At 51.7% G+C, this 21,485-nt stretch overlaps 6 protein-coding genes across 6 annotated transcripts; 2 read left to right on the top strand and 4 right to left on the bottom strand.

Annotated features, from left to right (window-relative positions):
• Positions 1 to 4,136: 4,136 nt before the first annotated feature.
• Positions 4,137 to 5,499, bottom strand: TRIVIDRAFT_57134 (uncharacterized protein; the record flags this gene model as incomplete). Its single annotated transcript, XM_014095828.1, has 4 exons — positions 4,137 to 4,720; positions 4,789 to 5,118; positions 5,177 to 5,303; positions 5,368 to 5,499. 4 exons carry the CDS (start codon positions 5,497 to 5,499, stop codon positions 4,137 to 4,139), a joined length of 1,173 nt encoding a protein of 390 aa, XP_013951303.1.
• An 840-nt stretch (positions 5,500 to 6,339) lies between these two features.
• cdc42 (GTPase Cdc42) lies at positions 6,340 to 8,314 on the bottom strand (the record flags this gene model as incomplete). Its single annotated transcript, XM_014095827.1, has 4 exons — positions 6,340 to 6,938; positions 7,088 to 7,466; positions 7,724 to 7,843; positions 8,141 to 8,314. 4 exons carry the CDS (start codon positions 8,158 to 8,160, stop codon positions 6,873 to 6,875), a joined length of 585 nt encoding a protein of 194 aa, XP_013951302.1.
• A 3,686-nt stretch (positions 8,315 to 12,000) lies between these two features.
• Positions 12,001 to 12,645, top strand: TRIVIDRAFT_66059 (uncharacterized protein; the record flags this gene model as incomplete). The annotated part of the gene is made up of 1 exon (XM_014095826.1): positions 12,001 to 12,645. The coding sequence occupies one exon, from the start codon at positions 12,001 to 12,003 to the stop codon at positions 12,643 to 12,645; it is 645 nt and encodes a 214-aa protein (XP_013951301.1).
• A 145-nt stretch (positions 12,646 to 12,790) lies between these two features.
• TRIVIDRAFT_42056 (uncharacterized protein) lies at positions 12,791 to 14,828 on the bottom strand (the record flags this gene model as incomplete). The annotated part of the gene is made up of 3 exons (XM_014095825.1): positions 12,791 to 14,005; positions 14,073 to 14,379; positions 14,431 to 14,828. The coding sequence occupies 3 exons, from the start codon at positions 14,826 to 14,828 to the stop codon at positions 12,791 to 12,793; spliced, it is 1,920 nt and encodes a 639-aa protein (XP_013951300.1).
• Positions 14,829 to 15,271: 443 nt separating this feature from the next.
• On the top strand, positions 15,272 to 18,266 carry TRIVIDRAFT_161776 (uncharacterized protein; the record flags this gene model as incomplete). Its single annotated transcript, XM_014095824.1, has 7 exons — positions 15,272 to 15,579; positions 15,634 to 16,105; positions 16,170 to 16,322; positions 16,380 to 16,494; positions 16,557 to 16,648; positions 16,700 to 16,885; positions 16,947 to 18,266. The coding sequence occupies 7 exons, from the start codon at positions 15,272 to 15,274 to the stop codon at positions 18,264 to 18,266; spliced, it is 2,646 nt and encodes an 881-aa protein (XP_013951299.1).
• A 29-nt stretch (positions 18,267 to 18,295) lies between these two features.
• TRIVIDRAFT_183439 (uncharacterized protein) lies at positions 18,296 to 21,446 on the bottom strand (the record flags this gene model as incomplete). The annotated part of the gene is made up of 5 exons (XM_014095823.1): positions 18,296 to 19,125; positions 19,184 to 19,913; positions 19,966 to 21,121; positions 21,216 to 21,331; positions 21,421 to 21,446. 5 exons carry the CDS (start codon positions 21,444 to 21,446, stop codon positions 18,589 to 18,591), a joined length of 2,565 nt encoding a protein of 854 aa, XP_013951298.1.
• Between the last annotated feature and the right edge of the window lie 39 nt (positions 21,447 to 21,485).

The raw sequence follows: 21,485 nt of genomic DNA, 5'->3' as shown, positions 1-21,485 counted from the left end.
CAGCAATGGGAGCTCGTACAAGTACAGGAACAGAAGTAGGAGGCGGAGGAGGAAAAGAGAGCGGAGGGACAGACAGGAGAGGAAGCGAAAAGAGAGCGACGAACAGAGGCCAGGGGGTGGTTTAGTCGCTCTGTTGGTGTGGCCGAGGGACGAGTAGCGGTACCTGGCACGATGGGGATGACGGGGGGGCGTAGGACGAGGGCATGTAGCGTGTACGGGGAGCAGTGTGGCGAGTCTGGCTGAGTTGGAGGTTCCTGTACCTTGGGTTGCGCGTGTGCCAGCAGCACCCTCTGTAGCAGTACGAGCCGCCGTTACTTGGCACTACCAGAACCTTACCCGTCCAGGTGGCAGGAGCGTGCAGCTGCAGACTGGAAGCAGAGGGCAGGAGACGGGCAGGAGACGGGCAGGAGCAGGAGCAGGAGCAGAGCAGGCACAGGATCAGGAGCAAGCACAACTGCAAGTACAAAGGTACCAAGGAAGGTACGAGCAGGTACAAGTACAGATACGGGGTCGTACCAAAGGTACCTACCTAAGTACCATCTCCTGTGTCCAGCAACGGTCACCGGTATTGTATGTACCTCCTCTACTGTACAGCGCACACTCTGGCCCCTTGGCCAAGTATTGGCGGTACCTGCCGACGCCTACACTGACCGTACCGGTACCGGTACCTCTACACGCTGCGCTGCGCAGACGCGGTGGTACCTGGACCTGGCCAGAACCTTTTTCGAGATGGACAGTTGCCCAAACGGGACGGGGATGGAATTGGCTGCGGTGGTAGTTTAATGACCCGGCGCAGGGGTTGCATCTGCTGGACCCAGCGCTACTGGAGAGGGACTGGCGCGCGGTTTAGGGGTTGCAGTGGCGTGCAGTGCCTGAACGACAGGGGGGAACTGGAGCCCTTTGGGGGACACCTCGTGCGCCGGGTGCGGCCACCATGTACCTGTCCATAGTGAAACAGGTGTGGCGGTACCATGCTTTTCAGCCAGCGTTTCTTTTCCCTTAGCGCGGTGGGGCACGGGAATGTGGCCTCTTTTTTTTTTTTCCTTTTTCTTCTTTTCTTTTTTTCCCTCTCGAACTGCTGTTGCTTGTCGTCGAATATTGAAGACATTGGGGGCGCACTGGTCTAATACGAATATGGAGGTACCTTGGAAGATCGTCTTGTAACACGTAGGAACGCTGGGAAACGCAGGTACAGGCAGCTATGGATGAGGCACCTACCTAGTAGTGAACGCTAGGTACCTTACACGATGAATGGCCGCCGACAGGAGCACACGGCAAATGGAACTCGACGCCGCAATGGGGATTGATTGGCTCGAGGCTCGAGTACCCGTACCACGAGTACAAGTACTGCAAGTACAGGTATAAGCCGGATGCGGCGTCCACTCTGGGTTAGCAGTGCTGCAGTGCCAGGTACAGGTACAAGGCCTGGAGTCTCCATAGGTACTTGCAGGCCATACTGCTGTCAGACGGGTCGAGGAACCATTGGAGGAGTGCCCTGTTGCAAGACGGCGTGGCATGAATGGGATCCAAATTACAGGAAGCAGGCTCATGTGTTGACCTGCATGGTGCAAACTCTAATGCACCCGTAAAGTGTCGAGATGATGAAGAGTACGAGACAGCACAGCACGCCAAAAGACATGTGGCCAGCATGGAGGCTGAGGCACAGCACAGCACAGCACAGCACAGCACAGCAGCCCCAGAAGTACGGGGTACAAAGGCGCGGGAAAAGGAGTTCAGTGACAGGTGTTCAAATGGTATAGGTACCTGCTGGTGCTGTGCGAGTACCAAGCCGGCGATCCATCATCTCGAATTGATGGGGAGCTATTATTAAAAGGCAGACTCCAGACTGGGCCCCAGCCACTAGGTAATTAATTGCATGGAGTTGCTGCTGAACAGACAGATGGATCGAGACACTATTTTCAAGTCCATGTCAAGGGAAGACGGCAACGATGAATGACGAGAGCTGCCTCCCATGTCATGCCATGCCATGCCATGCCATGCCATGCCGTGGCCATGCTGCATCACCATCGAAAAAGGATGGACGCCTCCTTACTCGGGCACCAATCCCTATTCCAGCTGCACAATCAAAGCAACCGCCAATGCTACATTACCTTCTTGTAATAGGAGAGCCACCGACAGACCTTGGCGTGTGCGTCACGCTGCAAGACGATAAAATCTAAAATAATAATAATAATAATAATACCTGTAATAAAATAATAATAATAATAATAGCCGGCCACATCAATCTGCTGCTGTGGCTTCCTCTCCTGGCCAACCGCAATTCTCACCGCCACGCACATCTTGTCTCTCACCTGCAGCCATGGCCGTCTTCTGCTCCATCTTTGACCGCGTTCTAGCGAATTCCATCCATAATTTCGCCGCCCTCATGCAGGACACCCCCCCATTGTCATCTTATTCATCCCGTTCACTAACCCCGTAACGCTATGTTGTTCGCGTATTTGCTGTGGCTACGCCTACTAGCGGTAGTTCTCTTAGCACGAGTATGGCCTCTGGTCGTGCCACCTAGCACCAACCTGAGCTTCGGTGTGCTTTTTCCAGGGTTGCCTTGACGAGCTCGGAATGCGCCAGTGGCGGCAGAGTTGGGCACAGGGTTGATCCCGTATCAAATGAAATGCTGTGTGCTGCCTCATTTCCTGTGCAGCTGATGATGTCCTGCCAGGTAGCAGTAGCCCTTTTCTTTTTTCTCTTGTCATGTCTTTTTTGGAGAAATGAGGGCCGCCGATTGCAAACAGGAACAAGGGCCTGGGTCAACAGCGCCATCCATTGAAAGCGGACGACCTAATGCTGATGCGGCCATGACAACATTAACAGAGAGTCAACACAAGCAAGCATATACACTGTACAAACAGCTTGCGGAGCCCTGAGCAGGCCTTTGAACCGCGAGTGAAACAGAAACCCCCCAGAAGACGAAACGGCACAACTGCATAACGGCTAGATCGGAAAGGCGTCGTGGCTATGGCATTCTGATACCGCTGCTTGCTTATACGGAGACATCCAATATTACCTGCATCCCGTCCTTGAAAAAAGCACGAGGCACTCAACCACCTTGTCTCGGAGAAATTAGCTGGGGTCCTTTTTTTCTCTCTCTCTCTTCGTATGAGTACTGTGCAGTACAAACATTTGAACAATGGGTGGGCTGAGCTGAGAGCACGTACGAGCATGTGGCAATTCTGCAATCAAAAGCCATCCATGATCCATCTTTCATTTGCACGCAGCGCTTTAGCCGCTTCGAGCGGTGGCTACAGCTAAACTCCGCATTGGAGCAGTGACCGTTTACTGGTACCTTGCATAGCCGCTCCAACGCCAAATGCGACGAGATTTGATAGCTCCAGTCCTTTAGATGAGCGTTTTGTGACGATGCCATGTGGGATGGGGCGGCCTGCAGTCTGCATGGATATCTGCATTAATCTGCATTGACAAGGCTGTTGTTTGATTTGTTGTGCTATAATTACCTACCTAGTATAGCTGCATCGACTTTGTGAGCTGGATGCATGTACTTGTACTGCTCCAGTATAGCAAACATCCAGTATCATGCACGCCGCTGCCGCAACGGCAAAGTTGTGATGACAGAGATGCACCATACCTCATACAGGTAGAGATGTGGGATACTTGTAACTGGGGGTAAGTAAATCCACAAACATCAGTGTGCTTTTGTTTCGTGTTCGGTGACCAAGCCATCGGCGGTCTGTCCGCTGGACTCGAATTCTAGGCTCACTGCATATAGCAGACAAACAATCTGCATTTAGATACCAGCTGGCAACATTGCGAATCAGTTTCAAACAAAGAATAATCCATTTGTACAGACCAATCAGAGATTAGTACTGTATTGTTCCTATACCTATTCATTCAATCCTTCGAGAGTACCCTCCATGTATACAGTTTATAGGAATTGCCTCAGTCAAGGCCAGAAAGGGAGCAACACCACTTCCTACATCCCATAAATGCCACATCTCTTTCCATTAACCACCCTCAATCTCAATAATTAAAAATAGAGAGTGTGGTAAAATCAAATCACATAGTCATAAACCCTAGGCCCGATCCTCCCTCCAAACTCCATCCCATCAACCAAACCACCAACACCCATATCCATCCCCCAACTCCCACATCCAGCCATCTCAAAGCTCATCCTTCCCCCCAACACCCTTCACCTTCCCCATCTCCCCCATCCCCCTCTTCACAATCGAGCTCAACATCTCATACACCGCCTGCGCCGCCGCCAAAGCCGTCTCCTCGCCCTGCCCCTGATACGCCGGCGCCACCTCCACCACATCCGCCCCCACGATGTTCAACCCCTCGATGCCCCTCAGGATCCGAATCAGCTCTCTCGTCGTCCACCCGCCCGGCTCCGGCGTCCCCGTCCCCGGAGCAAACGCCGGGTCCAAGACGTCAATGTCGAGAGACAAATATATCGGGTCCTCGGTGCCCAGGGCCTTCATGATGCCGTCGATGATGCCCTTGGTGCCTATTTCGTCAATATCGTCCGCCGAGAACCGGATCCAATTCTGCGCCGTGTCGTCCTCGTGGTCGAAATTCGTGACACCACTGAGCCGTGTGCGAAGGCCAGCATGCACAGACCGCTCGCTCGTAGCGTTAGACAAGAGGCCTTCTTGATTAGCCATCCAGAACATGGACCCGTGGTTGAAGTGAGTCGTCCCCCAGTACGACGGATACGCCGCCGGATCCCACGTATCAAGATGTGCTATCGAAAAATCACCATAATCAGCATCCATCGAATCCTTCACATCGCCCCAAGTTTCCAAAGCCTACCGTCAAAGTGAAGCACCCGGACAGGTCGTCCGTATATCTCCTTGAGCGCCCTCAACGCAGGCAGCGCAAGACTATGATCACCCCCCAACGTAATAATCGTTGGCTTTGAACTCAGCGCCGACACAGTCCCTCTCCTACCCAGCTCCTTAAACGCCTGCGTCATCTGCTCCCTGGCAATGTTATTATCAAACGGCGTGATAGGAATATCGCCACAATCCACAATCTTGGCCCAGTTCTGGTACGGGTTGATGTTGGCCCGCGGGTTAAAGCCGCGAAAGGCCGTCTGCCGGGACGACGCCTGGCGGATGGCTCTGGGGCCGAAACGCGCGCCTTGGACAATGTCAGCTACGTGCTCATGTTGTTTTTTCTGGATGAGGACGATGTTCACCTGGACGGTAACTCACAGCCGTATCGAACGGCGCTCCGACAATGGCAATGTCGAATTTCTCGGCAGGATTCGTCAGGCATTTGACGTAGTCCAGGTGCGCAAACGATCCAAACCCAGTAAACGACCACTAACAGGTTCAAGGGTCAGTATTCCATCTTGGTGTTTTTGCAAAAGCTGTAAGCTAATCTCACATCGGTTCCCCATTTCGCCTCCAGCTCGGCCAGCTCCTCCTTGGTCCATTCTCTCTCGTCGTGCTTTTCATGGCTGCAACCCGCGGACAAACTGCCCCAGAAGAGCCAGCTGAGAAGCACAGCCGTCTTCATGTTTATTTGCTGTTTATGCACTTGTCTCTACCAGCTGGGATAACAATAACTCAAGTAACAACAAAACTCTCGATACATCAACTAAGGCAAAAACGACGGAGATGAAGAAGTGCTCCAAGTCTAGAAAACAGCAAGCACCTCAACCCAATATATATCCCCCCAATCCCCCCTTCAACGCTACAAAAATGCGCCATCCGCCGATCTAGTAAGAGAAAATCACACATCACACAGAAGAAACTACCCAAATCACGTCGATATAACACAACCTAACCCCCAAATACATGTACTCATCCCCCCATTCAAAAAGCCGCATCCATTGGTCGCTGGATTTGAAGCAGCAATGGTGGAGAACCCCCTCTTTGGATTACATGCAATGACCCCGAACTGCCCTTTCGGGTGGACCGCAGCGCCGATTAGAGAGAATAAAGGATGGGAATAACCTTAGCCGGAGAGGTCCATCATGACAGATAACGCCCTTTGAGGCGCATTTGACTGTTTTGATGCTGGTGATGACGCCCTATGTCGTTAACCATAGACCCTGAGTCTTGCGTCCGTTGATGCCGCGGTAGTAAGGATGTATGGGGCAATTCTACATGCACATAGCGCATCGATGAAGAAACGTGGGGGTAAAGAATAAAAGCTACCTATTCAGCAACTGCTCAATTGTTGTCATCAATTGTCATCAACCCCAGCATTGTGCTCAACAATCACTTACCAAGTGGAAGGGATACTGGACAGGCAGAGCAGATCTTGGCCCCAGAGTCACTTCACAGGTCTTGAATACATAGCTTGGCATCACAAATAAGAAAAGAAGAAAGGGAAAGAGAGAAAAAGAAAAATGGGCATAACAAAAGGTCCGGTCAATTTAACTGCACTCCTAATCGCCAAACTTTCCTATCGAAACATGCCTGTCTGCATTTTATAAGTTCCCTGGCCCAAAATATAGAGAGAAACGAGAATGGACGGGAACGTAGATCCGGCCTCTGGTCTCGAGGCCATTGAGTAATGACGGAGAGGCACGGGCAAGGACTGCCGACAACGCAGCAGGCCGCATCTAGGAAGCTCTTCGCCACTACCCATTTCGTGCCCATCGCGGACGAGGTCTTGCTTTTGCCATGACCAGGCACAGGGGAAAATCCATCGCACGATTTCCTTGACGGAAACAAGTAAATCACAACCCCCTATTTGCCAGTGATATCAACCGTCGTGGGTAGGCAAGCCCAACTCGTCCAAGTCTATCAACCCCGTCCAAACACATCCACCCGTCTCCAATTGACCTCGTCCATGTATCCAGAACCCATCCCTTCTGGTCAACCGACCATTGAGTGAAACAATGGCAATATCCTATGACGCAATTTCCTGAGACTCATGGCTTATAGAACAAGGCACTTGTGGGATTTCTTCTTGGGCGCGGGAGGTTCCAAAGCAGCAACAATGGCCTATAATGGGGTTGGGTCAGCGCGGAACTTTTCAAACACCAATAGACTCTGTCTCTCTCTTTCTCTGTATGTTTTTCGCTCTGTATTTCTCTCCCTCTTTTTTTTTCTTTTTCCTTCCCTTTCTCAAGGATTATCTCATTGCAACATACCTCATCAAACACATCCTTGAGCTTAAACTGCGTCAACGCACTGCACTCGACGTATTTGACAGCGCCCAGGTCCTTCGCCATACGCTCGCCATCCTCCTTGCGGACAGGGGACATCTTCTGCTTGGCAAGCTTTTCTCGGACGCTGGGGTCGTCTCGCAAGTCAACCTGAGTGCCGACAATGAGGCAAGGGACACCGGGGCAGTGGTGGTGGACTTCGGGGAACCACTTTTCGCGGACGTTTTCGAACGAGGCAGGCGAGGTGACGCTGAAGCAGACGAGGAACACGTCGGTTTGGGGATATGAAAGGGGACGCAGTCGGTCATAATCTTCCTGTCCAGCCGTATCGAAGAGTCCCAGGGTATAAGGCTCATCACCGATCCTATCGAGCGCCAGTCAGTCATCGAGTCCCTCGAACCAGGTCATTTGGCTCGACGGAAAGTTTCGCCAGGAGAAGTGCTAGGCCATCTTTCCACTGCAGAGGAGTGTTTGATTTATTTCTTGCATGTCTTTCTCCATTGTCGCTCGATGCGCGGTGGTAGAAATCAATCGACCGATACTCAGAAAGCCTTGCTCTCTCCTAGCCTTTCCTTGTATTTTTCCCTCTACTAGGAAATGGGGAGGGGGGATGCCACTCACATTACGGTGACGGCATAGTTGTCGAAAACGGTCGGCACATATTCCGAAGGGAATTTGTTTGTGGTATAGCTAATGAGAAGACATGTCTTGCCAACGGCACCGTCGCCGACGACAACGCACCTGGAAGCGAATTGCAAGGTTAGCCATCATGAAAAATGCAACCCGGTCGAGGTGTGCTGCAGCAGGAGAGGCAGAGGGATCGCAGCTTCATTGACCGCCCCCTCCCTGTCAGCAGGTCGGGGAGAGGGACGATGGCATCCGAAAGATGCACAACGAACCCCCCAAGATGCCGACATGGCAGGCAGATCAAAAGAGGAGGAGGGCGACGAAGAAGAAGCACCAGGAGGAAGCGGGAGAAACGAGGCAGATGCAAAGGGGATTGGAATGCAGCATGGCAGAGGGGCTTGCAGATCGTACTTGATGGTTGCGACCACCATGGTGGTGCTGCTTATGCGGTTCCTTGACGAAGAGGGAGGCCTGACGACGGAGGGCAAGATGGAGGCCGAGATGCCTTATCGCAGCGCGTGCCGCGGGGAGGGAAGATGCGAGGACGAGGTTTTGATGCTGCGAATTGAGGCTCTGGAGTTTTGGAGTTGAAGATTAATTTGGCGGGAGAGAGTCGTAGTGACAGTAGCAGCAGTAGCGGCGGTGGTTGGTCCAGGTAATAGGCTGGATAGGCCAGTAAGTGGATGCGCTGGGCGGGTAGGCGGGCTTATCAAGAGGGAAAATGGCCTGCTTTGGTGGGAAGCTTGTCACGATGGGGGGGGAGAAAGTGAGGTGAGGCGAGGCAAGTTTCCGGGGGCAGACAAAAGCTTCAGTGGGTGTCTAGTTGGGTGCTCTGCTAAGGACTGGAGCCTTCAATGGGGCTGGATGGGGAGGAGGTACCAATTGATGGAAGGTTGAAAGTGTTGTTAGTACGTGGGCATTTAGTCAAGTAGCACCGAGGAGTGTAGGACCAGTGGACGAGATACCAGACAGCACAGCACGAATTAGCCGGTGCTGGCAGATGCCTTGAGCCTGTGCTCAACTGTGTGTGCTGGCCAGACTGGACTGGGACTGGGGGGGAAACTGGGGGGCAAGGAGGAGACGGGACAGGAAGCTTTTGGCGGAGCTTGGCCTCGTTTGGGCGAGATGGTCAACTGCTAGCAGCTACCGTCACCGAGTAATACGCAGCAGTGCTAGTGAAGTTCAGGGCATGCTAACAATGGAACCAGCAGAGAGAGAGACACACACAAAGAGGCGGACGGGGTTGGTGATGGGCTGGCTCGGTGAAGCAAGCAGGGTGATTGGTGGGGATTGATTGCGCCTGGCCCTCTCCGCCGACTGGATTGATTGATTTGATTTGATTTGATTCTGTCGAGGAAAGGAGTTGATGTCTACCAGGTCTTGATACACTGTACTATACTACTCGTATATTGCTATACTAAACCCGTCTAGTTGTGAATCCTCTCAGCAGCAGTAGCAACAGCGGGCATCCTGTGCCCATTGGACGCGTGCAGCATGCACCCAGGCGGGTGGCTGAAGGGGGGGATGGAATTGGGATTGGGATTGGGATTGGGGATTTGGGCTAGCAGTAATTGGGGGGCTTGCTCAATGCGCGACAACGGCGGACCGGGGAGAAGAAGAGGCTGGTTCGCTGAGCTTGCGCCTAGCTGATTTGCCAGGAGGCGGCGGTTGGTTGGGTCATGTCGCGATTAAAGGAGAAGAGACAAGTTTTGTTTTGATGATACTGCACAGGTAGCTTGCACAGGCCACGTCGTACAATCACATGGCCCTCACAGTTGCTATACGAGTACAGGTTTTCAAGGCATTAGTTTGGGGGCTTCCAACCTCTTGATCCGGATCAAGCTGCTGGCTGTCTGCCTCCGTAAAAGTGGCAGCACGGGCACGGTCTTGTTTGGAGTGGATGAGCCCGGCACAGGTAGTTGTACTTTGGGCCGACCAAAACCGTCATATGCGCGCCCACAGTTCACAGAACTCCCGCGTGGTACCAGGTACCAGGAATATCATGTGGAGCGCGGCCGCAGTTGGCGTGAAACAAGGGATATCAGAGCAAAAGCAGCCTTTGGCTCTTGACTTGTTTGCGAATGCAGATTGCTACAGAGAGATGACGTAAATGGCCCATTGCCTGCAACTTCTCCTGTCCAGTATCTGAGCTCTCGTATCTACCTGCTAGGTAGGTATTGAGCAAGGTGCCAAGGTAGGTAGACCTACATGTCCTTTCCACGGACAAGTAACACAAAATTGCCGTGTTCTCAACGCCACACAAAACTCTACTCTCCGATACACAGTCGAGTTCTACCGGGTAAAATTGCGATGCAGCCCTCGAAAATCAACCATTAAAGAGAAACAGAGGTCAAAGCCTAGAAGCTAATCGCCAGGATCGTGCTCTCGGGGCTTCTTCCCGGGCCCCTTGCAAGCCCATCTGCCAAACCAGCTACTGCAAAACCCAAGTTTCAGCCCATGCAGCCAGCTGTGGCTCTGTCTACTCCGCATAACAGGCACCAGTAAAGGGAACAAGAAAGCGAGAAGAAGAGGAAGAAAAGGAATGAAGAGCTGCAAAATCAAATTTCGACACTACGCATCTTGCATCTCCATCATCTCGCTGCAGGAAAATGATACCAGAGCGCGTGCCTCTTACAGACAGGGGACCAAAAAGAAACGGAAGAAAGCATGGACGGGTAGCCACGCTATTTTTAACGGTCAGGCCTCAATCTCTCCCTATCAAAGATGCTCCATGTCCTTTTCCATCTTTCAGATCCTTGATACTCCTCGTCTAATAGCGCACGTGAGCTGCCTCCTTAACGAGATATGCTTTTTTTCTCCTAGCGAGCGTTTCCCGCCATCAGGTGAAATCACCGTTGGGGCTTCCTTCTTGCTCCCCTTCGCATCCCTGTCTCGATCTGCCGGCGTGAAATGGAGCAATCCTTTGGAGCTCTAGCTTGGGCGCCTGTGTAATTAAAATGAACGAGCTCACCACTAACCAAGCCGTCGTAGCTGTACCTGTACTTACTCTCACCGGATCACTTGTCTTGGCTTCTGAGATACTGTGCGTATGAAGTACAGCTTGTGTTGGGGGCCCCCCCGTCCTCTCATCTATCTCCTGCGTCGGCAATCAAACATAGGTAATCTCCTCAGCGCGATACGAAACACACCAGACGGCAATCACCCGATTGTTTCCACGCCGCAGAGATGTGGCTAGTAGCATTACCTCGTATGGAGCTGTGCGTCGTAAAATGAAGGGGAAGTGTAGATTGCACGTCGCCGCCATATGCACCTGACCACACCAGATTCCCTGTCGTGCTACTCTGCAAATGCGCTCTTGCAGCTCACCGAAACCGGTGAGAGCCATCTAGCGCTGGAAGGGGGTGTCGTCGTCTTTTTTGATGTCGCCAACCTTGATGATGGCGTAACACATCGATATTCTAGACGACGGTGGCGGGAGATGAATGCATTTGCCCGTGATCCCACATCGGCTGCCATGAGCTTTGTGTCAGGACTGTGTGATGTAATTGCTCGACTTGTGCTTCGGGGTGACAGAACGCTTGCTACAATAATAAGGACCGGGTTGATAGAGAGTGTAGGAGGTTGAAGTTACATGTATACAGGATGGTGGCTAGCCTGCTTCCTTTAGCAATTCTCTTTGATTAGAGGCTACCCTACATGCATATGTGATTTTATAACGCATGGCCCAGCACGACATTAAGAGCAGAGCATCTGCAAACCTAGCTGAATAAATTATTTGCGCTTTGAACGACGCATATGTAGTTTATGTGCATATTCCTCTTTATACTGATTCATTGATGGGCTTTCAACGAATGTAGCATTTAGTGGTGGGGCAAGCAGAGCCTCACGTTGCAAGTACAATCGTGTCTTTTTTGTTGTTGGAGATTGCGACGGCTGATTCTGTGTTGAGCATGACCACATCATAGCAATTTTCCTTCATGCTGAATCAGATAGCTAATCGACAGAAAATCATGCCTTTGTATTTCTTGTGAACCGTGAATAGGCAGAAGCCTCTGCATCGTAGCAAACAAAGAGCAGTCTCGAGTTGCATCGTCGAATTAGGTGGCTCAGCTTATCCCCCACCATGGATCTCCGAAACTCGCCTTTTCTTTTGACGTCGCCTTTCCCTTTGACGTCAACTTTTCAACCTCAACATTTAAACCTCAGCTTCCACCTCGCCTTTTCAACTTCACCTCTTCAACTTCGCCTTTTCAACCTCACCTAAGCTGCCCAGCCCCCCCCCCCCCCCCAAAAAAAAAAAAAACCTCAAAATGGATCAAGACCACATCGACTCACTCCTTGCGAGTCTTTTAAACCTCGTACACGAATATGAGGCACTGCAACTAGAGCTATCAAAGCTGACATCAGGCGTGCACCTAAACTTGGCCAAAGCAAACTTCGCTGGCGAGCGGGGAATGAGATATGACGCAGACCACTTTAACGGGGCGATGCGCGCAACAAGAGGGATAAAAATCACGGATGGAGAAGATGGTGTACCGGTATTCACCTACAAGAAGTTGGACTCTCCTCCCGATGAAGAAGATCAAGAGGAGGATGAGAAACAGGAGGACAGCCCTGAAGGAGAGAGCGCCGCCGCCGCCGCCCAGGAAAATTCTGAAGCCAGTCCCGAGGGCAAAGATGAAGACAAAGAGGAGCAGGACAAGAAAAAGACAAAGAAGGTGAACAGGGATCCTCTGAACCGGTTCGGCCTCCTTGTCCCTGCCCCCCTTCGAGAAGCCAAGTCTCTCTCTATCCAGATGGTAGAGCAGATCATCCCGCGAATCGCCTCTATTAAAGCCCGGATAGCGGACGTCGAGATTGAGATCCGTCGGGCGAAGAAGAAGAGGGCAAAGGCGGAGGCGGCGGCGGCGGCGGCTGCTGCTCAGGCAGAAAAGGAGGCTGCTGAGGCGAGCTGATGGGAAAGAATGTTCGGAGGCTAGTGATTTTATCTTGTTTACCAGCAATATGTGCACTGAAATCTTGTATAAGTATTGAGCCGGATGTTTTGTATCTCACCTCTATATTACTTGATAACTTCCCGTGAGATACTACGCTATGCCTTCATATGCTACGTGACAACCCCCCTAGAACCTCTAATACATCGTCAATAGCCTCCCTTAAAAAGCTGCCCCTCGGAATCCCTCCTTCCAGCTGCGTCGCAATACCCACAAGCGCACTAATAGAATGCGTATATCTCTTCCTCATACCAAGACTCGCCTTTATCAACAACGCACAACAAAGCTGCAAACCCGCAACTTGAAGTTCCAAAACCAGAGGACGAGCATGTCGCTCCCGAAAGACATCCCACGCCGCCACCGCCGTGACGAGGCTCATCCATTCTTCGACTGTATCGCTGCTTTGCTCCACAACTTGGAGCAACACACGGACGATTTCGATGCCGCGAGATGTCTCGTCCTCGCTAATGGCAGAGGCATCCTGCTGGAGGATTTCGACAAGGTCTTTGCTTAACGTTTTCCAACCGTCGTGTTGGAGAAGAATATTGCGGCCCTTGTCGAATGTGACTAGACCTTCGAGGGCGACGAGGACGGGAGATCGAAAGTCGAGCTTCTCGGCTGAACTGCCGCGGTAGAGGTCCATAAACATGTCTGTCAAGCCAGTGGCTTCCTTCCTCAACATATCGTTTTCGTCCTCACGAAGCCATATGGCGAGGGCCCTCACAGCCGAGAGAATGAAAGGATCTTCATCAGCGATGTTTTCTAGAGAGTCCCATGTGAGAGTAAGCCGTGATCCCATCGAAGTTTCCGCCTTCCCGGTTCGAGCATCTGGATGAAGCCCCATGGCCCCAGCAAATGTGGCGTCCCACCGATCACGAAGGTACTCGATGGTGACAGACATGGTTTCTGATATACTCTTTCGGAGCTTGAGAAGATTGTCCGGTGACATGATTAGGGTCTCGAGTGACTCATCTTCCAATGAGCGAACCAAATGTCCGATGAAGATGCATATAATGTCGAATGAAGAAGCGAGCCTGCGAGACATGCTTGGATACTCTGGCTTGTTGAGCTGCTCTAGCAATAAAGGTGCCGATGAGCGGATATCGATTAGAAGAAGATTGACGAATAGATAGGAGAATGGCTTCTCATCGCTTTTTTCCGCCTTGAATATCAACTCCGAGGCTTCTTTAGGATACATCCGGAGGAGAGATGCGGCGGCGTTTGTGTATGCTGACCGCGCTGCTGAGTTTGGCCGACTGGTTACGAGATTTCGAATGAAGCTGATGACGGAGTTTAGCCATTTCGGATTTGGTGGAATGATCTAAACCGAACAATTTCACTTCGAGTTAGCAGATGTAAATTATGAATTCTGGATAAAATCAACATACTTCTGAGCTTGCTTGCCGTAGCAGCAGCCCTAGAAACTCAAGAAATGTCACGGCGTCGGTGCCTCGGAATGACGATACCAGAGCCTGTACATTGCGATCTATACGATCAGCCAAGTATGATGTGTCGTCTACGACCACCATGGCGTTTAGCCAAGCATGTCGCAGGATATCCATTGCAACGGCGTGCGATGGCGCAATCTCCGTAATGGAGCTCAAGTCTTCCACTTTCACAAGTGCCATAGCACCCTCCTGAGAGCTCACGAGGGCATGAAGCAGCTGTAAAAGCATCTTGACCGTTTCTTCAGACCTGTTTGTAAACTTAGCGAGTGCACTCGAGACAGTTGAATGACGGACGAACCCATATAACACGGCACCGACGAGTCTGGGAATCCTATCTGTAAACTTGGGCTGAGACGTCGCCTCAGCAGGCAAGAGAGCAACAAAGGTGTGCAGAACAGACACAGCCAAGTCGAGCATCTCTTTGGAGTCCCGTTTCGACGGATTTGATCCAGTGCGTAGCAACCTGTCTAGGAATTTGGCCGGGAGACTGTCCCATAATCTTTGCAGAACTTCATCGTTTTGTTGGAGGCTGGGAGAGTTGTCTAGGACGGATTTGAGAAGAGCCAATCCAACAAATCGCTGGGTGTCGTCTTGTGCTTGGAGGAGAGTCTGGATTTTGGAAATGCTGGCTTCATCTTGTTTAGGGTTAGGTGTCGTAGATGGCGATGCCTCTGCTTTGTCGTCTTGAGAGTCCATTTTGCTATTGTGTTATTTGAATTTTTTTTGCTGTTCAAGCTGATGACTGATAAGCCACTTAATATGCGATAGGACCTGGATTCGGCATTGTAGTTTCAGTAGGATGTGTATCTGTTTGCTGTTGTGGGCGAGGAGATAAATATACAGGCTGATGAGAAGAATTTCAAAATATGAAATAATTTCTAGTTGTTGATGTTATGAATAAGTGGACATGCAAGTATTTGAAGCTATCAATGCCACTGAAGCAGTAGAAACTCGTCCTCAGGCTGGAGTCTCAGGCGCAAAGCACTGTGCAAAGGCCCTGTAAAGCCCCTCCAGCCAATCACCATCCGCCCCTCCCGCCCTTGCGCTGCGCTGGTTTCGGCTCCTCCAACGGCGATTCGAGATTCGCAGCTTCGATTCGGTGAATCAGGCCAGCAGAAGATGGGATAGAGTGTCGCATCATGTCTGGAGCCCACGACCAATTGCCTTCAGCTTCATCATCCTCGCAGACGCCCGCCATCATCACACCGGACTCGTCCGACGAGCTCGACTTCCTCGACGACCGCGACCACGACAGCGACCACGACAGCGACATCCTCGACCACGACCCGATCCATGGCGATCTGGGTGCGCCGCTGTCCTTTAAGCGCAAGCAGAAGCCCGCGCTGCTGTCCAACCCGCTGCGAGTCTTTTCTAACCTGACGGGCTCTTCATCCGCCTCGCCGCCGCGACCGCAGAAGCGACCTCCCAGCAGCAGCAGACACCAGCCGTCCGACTCGCTGAACAGCGTCTCTGGGTCGCTGCGGGAGCAAGTCTTTGGAAGCGCAACGGCAGCCAGCTCGAAAGATGGCCTCGCCCACGATTGGTATGCCGAGGGCCCCGGGCGCCGAGTTGGCTACGACGACCTGACAGCCATCGACTGGATCTTCGAATACACAAAAGAGCGACAGCGCCTGCGAGTGCTGTCGTCGAGCTCGGGCGGCGGCATCATTGGCTATGTCAGACACCTCTTGGACGCCAGCCAAGTCTGGATCGTGCTGCTGTTGACGGGCTTGGCGGTCGGCGTGATTGCGGCGCTGATCGATATCACGACCGACTGGCTTGGCGATATTAAACTTGGCTTCTGTACTAGCGGTCCCGAGGGCGGCCACTTCTATCTGAACAAGAACTTTTGCTGCCTTGGCTACGACCAGGGCTCCAAGTGCGCCGGATGGAGATTCTGGAGCGAGGCTCTGGGCATCCATTCGGGCGCGGGCAAGTGGTTCATCGAGTACTTCTTCTTCCTGGCTTTCGGGGTATGCGGCATTCCTTTTGCGATGATGCGGTTTTGGGGCGTACTGACCTGGCGTGTCTGGACAGGTCCTTTTCGCATACTGTGCGGCACTGCTCGTGCAGGAATATGCCATCCATGCTAAGCACAGTGGTATCCCCGAGATTAAGACCGTCTTGGGAGGATTCGTCATTCGCAAGTTTCTGGGCCCGTGGACTCTAGTGACAAAGTCGTTTGGTTTGGTAAGATTCGTCTATTATTCCACTCTATCGATTACCATCGCTGACCGACTTGGACAGGTTCTTGCTGTGTCTTCGGGCATGTGGCTAGGAAAGGAGGGCCCTCTGGTGCATGTAGCATGTTGCTGCGCCAACATCTTTATCAAGCTATTCTCTAATATCAATGACAACGAGGGTAAGTCAAATATCATTGGTATCTAACCAATTGCCTTGCTATCTGCTAACCTAACCCGATAGCTCGTAAACGAGAGGTACTCTCCGCGGCGGCAGCATCAGGCATCTCAGTCGCTTTTGGAGCCCCCATAGGAGGAGTGCTATTTAGTCTTGAGGTATGAAATCTGCTAAATCTTGACATGGAGGAGATTCTGATTTTGAAACAGCAAATTTCCTACTTCTTCCCGGACAAGACCATGTGGCAGAGCTTCGTCTGCGCCATGGCCGCCGCAGTTATTCTTCAGGCCTTTGACCCCTTTAGATCCGGCAAGCTCGTCATGTATCAGACAAAGTATAGCCATGACTGGCAAGGCTTTGAGATTTTGCCGTATGCCATCCTGGGCATCATTGGTGTAAGTAGCCTTTCGCTGTCGCCTTGCACTTCCACCCTGGACTGACGATTGTATCATATAGGGCGTCTACGGTGGCCTCTTCATCAAAGCCAACATGGCCGTCGCCCGATGGAAAAAGGCAAAGTCCTGGCTCCCAAGTCCCATCACCCAAGTCCTGGCCGTGGCCTTCCTCACTGCCCTCGTAAACTACCCGAACCACTACATGAAGTTCCAGACTTCTGATCTTGTGTCCAATCTGTTTACCGAGTGCTCTCAGAACCTCGATGACCAAATTGGTTTATGCAAAACTGGCGCAGCATCGGCAGGCACTATTGTTCTCCTAATCTTTGCCGCTCTCGTCGGCTTCCTCCTTGCCACCATTACGTTTGGACTGCAGATTCCTGCTGGCATCATTTTGCCGTCCATGGCCATTGGCGCTTTGATCGGCCGTGCTATGGGTATCTTGATGGAGATTTGGGTGGACAACGCTCGCGGCTTCTTCTTGTTCAAGACGTGTGCCCCTGACGTGCCATGCATCACACCCGCTACATATGCCATCGTCGGGGCGTCAGCAGCTCTGGCAGGCGTCACACGCATGACCGTCTCCATCGTCGTCATCATGTTCGAGCTCACCGGTGCTCTCACATACGTCCTGCCCATCATGGTCGCCGTCATGATTTCCAAATGGGTCGGCGACGCCTTCTCACGACGCGGCATCTACGAGTCCTGGATTCACTTCAACGAATACCCGTTCCTCGACAACAGCGAAGAAGTGGCAATCCCCGATGTCCCCGTCGCCGAGATTATGACTCGCATCGAAGACCTCGTCGTCCTCACCGCCACGGGACACACCATGGCCTCGCTCAGCAGCATCCTCGAGATGCATCCCTGCCGCGGCTTTCCCGTCATCTCCGACCCTCGAGAGGCCATTCTGCTGGGCTACATCTCCCGCGCCGAGCTCAGCTATAACCTGAAGACCGCGTCCCAGTCTCCGCGGAGCCTGCCCCCAGAGACAGAGGCCTACTTTTCGCACCAGCCCCTCGCAGACCCGCGCACTTCGCTCGATCTTCGGCCGTGGATGGATCAGACGCCGCTTACCTTGCCGTCTCGCACGCCTTTGCATCTCGTCGTGTCTTACTTCCAGAAGCTGGGCCTTCGATACATGCTCTTCACAGATCGGGGCGTCTTGCAAGGCCTGCTTACTAAAAAGGATATTTGGTATGTCCTCAATGGAGCAGATGAAACGAGACGTACCGTCGGCCTCTCTGCCTCTTCTGGATCTGGATCCAGGGTGAGAGAGCAAGAGAGCGGCATTATGGACGAAGATGGTAGAGATGAGGAACAGAGGGGCCTACTGAGACCGGATGACGCAGATGATACGGATAGGGGGTCGATATTATAAGGATGGACATGGAGTTGAAAGGTCGTTTTGCGGTATATTGAGTTCTTTAGATTTGTAGACATGATTTTGGAAGCTATCCTGGACAGCTAGCCGTAATGTTGAATAAACTGAAAATATCACACACAATGCGCGCCATCAGCAGGCAGATTTGTCCCCCAGAAAATAGCAATAATAATATGAATAATATGCAATGGCAGAGTATCTAATCAATGCATCTCATAACTCGTACAGAAAAAAAAGCACCCTCTTAATGATAAACCCAAAACCTGCCACCCCAATAAATATCGGTACATACGTAGATTACCCAGCGATAGCCTCTATTTTAATACTCAAAGTCGTCATCCACTGAAGGGCCCTTGCTCTTCGTCACACTCTCCTGTTTCCTGTACATTTCCGCAACTTGCCTGCTAGAGGTTGCCTCGTCTGGTTTTTTATCATCCCGGATCTTGATGAAGCGAGGGAATCTTAGACTGATGCCCTTCTCGCCAGCTGGGTCTACGCCTTCTTTCCATCCCGCCTTGTAGCGAGGGCTGAGTGTCAAATCTGCCGTTTTGACCTCCCATACGTAGCGTGGCTCGAACCACACGTCGGGCTGGTGCTGTCCACCTGTGGAGTGTGAGTAGAACGGCTTGGGGCGAGCGATTGTGATTTGTGAAAGCTGGGCATAGAGGTCCTCGAGGACTTGCTCTGAGAAACCAGTGCCAATGTTGCAGACAGTTTCGTATGTATCGGTTGAAGCGTTGTAACAGGCAAGGAGGAAAGCACCATAGACGGATGTTCGTTTGCCCTTGCCATAGTAGGCCCCCAGGACAACCAGATCCAAGGAGTCACCAACACCGGAGAGATAATCCTTCTTGATCTATTTCACAGCGTTAGTATAAACTGAGCACAACTTTTCTACAGAGAATCATGCTCACCTTGAGCCAGTTTCGACTTCGTTTGCTGGGCTCATATCCGCTTTCCTTGCCATCCAACATCTTCACCATCAGACCCTCACAAGATGCCTTGACACTCTCATCCAAGAACGTTTGGATCTCGTCCAGCTCTTGGCCATTCATGTGCGTTGCGAATGCAAATTCACCCTCAACTGGAGCAAACGCAGTGTTGAGAAGTTCTCTTCGCTCACGAAGCGACTTTTCCACAACAGCTTCTCCGTTCAAATATAACAGGTCAAAGGCAAAGACACAAACCTTGACTTTGATGTCCTCGGCTTTCACATCTTTTCTCTTGCGAGTCATGAGTTGCTGGAAAGGTAACACCTTCTTCTCCGTAACATCCCAAGCGACGGTTTCGCAATCAAGAACAAAGCTCTTTGTATCTTCCTTGACCCACGTATTCAGCTTCTCAAGAACGTCAGGATACTTCTTGGATAGATCTTCTGAATTGCGAGAGAAGATAGATGAGACTCCTGAGCCTTGTGGAGCGTCCTTGGACACATAATGAATCTGAGCACGTTCACCATCGTATTTGTACTCGCATGTAAATGTCTGGCCTTCGAACCGGTCCAGAACCTCTGTGATGGCTTTGGTTGGTTTGGCCAGCATAGGCTTCAAGGGCACACCAGGGCGGAGCTTGCAGTGTTCTCTCAGATTGGCAATGCCGTATTGAAGCATGGCTGGGATAATAACATCGTAGCTAGGGAGCTCGCTACGTTGGATTAGTTTCAAGTTCGTAAACAAAATCGTCATCGAGCACAAACCTGTAAACCGTCTTGAGAATAGACTCGCCGTTCTCCAAATCTGTAGTGCTGGGGATCTTGCCCTTGACCTCTGCTTCGTGGGCTACAACGGCTTGGGCTAATGAAACTAAAACAGTCCGGTCTGCTAGGCCAAGTCGAAGTTTTCCCTCTAAAAATCGGATGATGTATTTTGCTTCGCTGGGGCCGCCCTTATCCTTGGTGATGTCTACCTTTTCCTTCAAGTGAGAATCGGAGGAGGACAAAAGCTTCTTGATTCCATCGACTTTGCGGCCTTGGGCACCGTTACCAGTTACTGTCGCGATGCCCATCAATCCTTGATGGACACCTCTCACAGTTAATGGTTTGGGCTTGAACATGGTTGGCTGTGTTGATCTGCTCTTGACGGCTACAAGACCCAAGTCACCAATCTCTTTCTGATCAGCTTTTATAACCTGCAGGCTTCTTCCAGTCGTTTCGCCGATAGCTTTCATGATGAGAGATTCACCGATACCGAGCTCAATGCCCGCATAATCAGGAGCAAGCTTGTTGATCATGAGAAGGACCGTGGGCAACAGGTCATCGGGAGTGAGCCGCATAACCTGACGCAGAAAGCGCGAACAATGCTCCATAATGATCAATCGTTTCGTGGTCAGCTCAATGAGAGAAAACGTCTTGCAAAGAGCTGCGTATGGTACAGGGGTACCAGCTGTCCAATCGGGATATGGGTCCTTTTCATGTTTCTGGAGCATTGTCTGCTGAGCTTTGCGTGCCTTGGCAGTAACAGCCTTCTTTTCTTCCGTATCACTTTCGACCTCTGACGCAGACTCTGAAGATGCTTCGTCCTTCATCACCTCGTCAGCGTCCTCCTTAACCACAGCATTTTTCTTCTCCTTTGTTGCTTTAGCTGGCTTCGGCGATTGGGATCTCGACTTGGGGCTTGACTTGGGGCTCGGCGATCTCCTCTTCTTGGCAGGAGGGCTGCTTGGAGCTTCTTCCTTCTTTGGGGATTTTGGGGGCGATTGGGGAGCCTCGTCTTCATCATCCTCAATCTTTACCCGTGTCCGTCTGGCTCTTTTCGTAACAGGAGCGTCCTCCTCATCTTCGTCTACTTTGGTCTCAACCTCTGCTGCCTTTGCTTCCTTGCCCTTCTTTGGTGATCGCGGCCGTTTTTTTGAATCTTTTCACGATGAGTCAATCGTGGCCGAACAAAGGGAAGCAACGAAGCATCTTACCCTTTTCTGGATCTGAATTTTCCTTTGTACTTGCGTCACCTTCAGACCCATCCTCCTCAGCCTTGACTTTGGCAGTCTCCTTGCTCCCCGCCTTAGTCGCAAAAGCCAGCGTCGTCTGCCTCACCGGCGCACTACTCTTCGCCCCAAAGAACTTCCTAGACGCCCATCGTGATTAGCAAAGCTCGCATTGCATGCAGCATTCCCATCGACACACCCAATCGTCTGCTGCGTTGACTTCACATACCCCAGAGTCGCCTGCTTCGGAGCCATGACGTTATACAATGCTCTTGTCGAGACCGGTTGACGACG

This window comes from Trichoderma virens (genome assembly GCF_000170995.1).
Source record: "Trichoderma virens Gv29-8 chromosome Unknown TRIVIscaffold_89, whole genome shotgun sequence".
NCBI lineage: Eukaryota > Fungi > Ascomycota > Sordariomycetes > Hypocreales > Hypocreaceae > Trichoderma > Trichoderma virens.
Note: the sequence above shows the minus strand (reverse complement) of the source record. Positions and strands in the feature narration are given on the sequence as shown.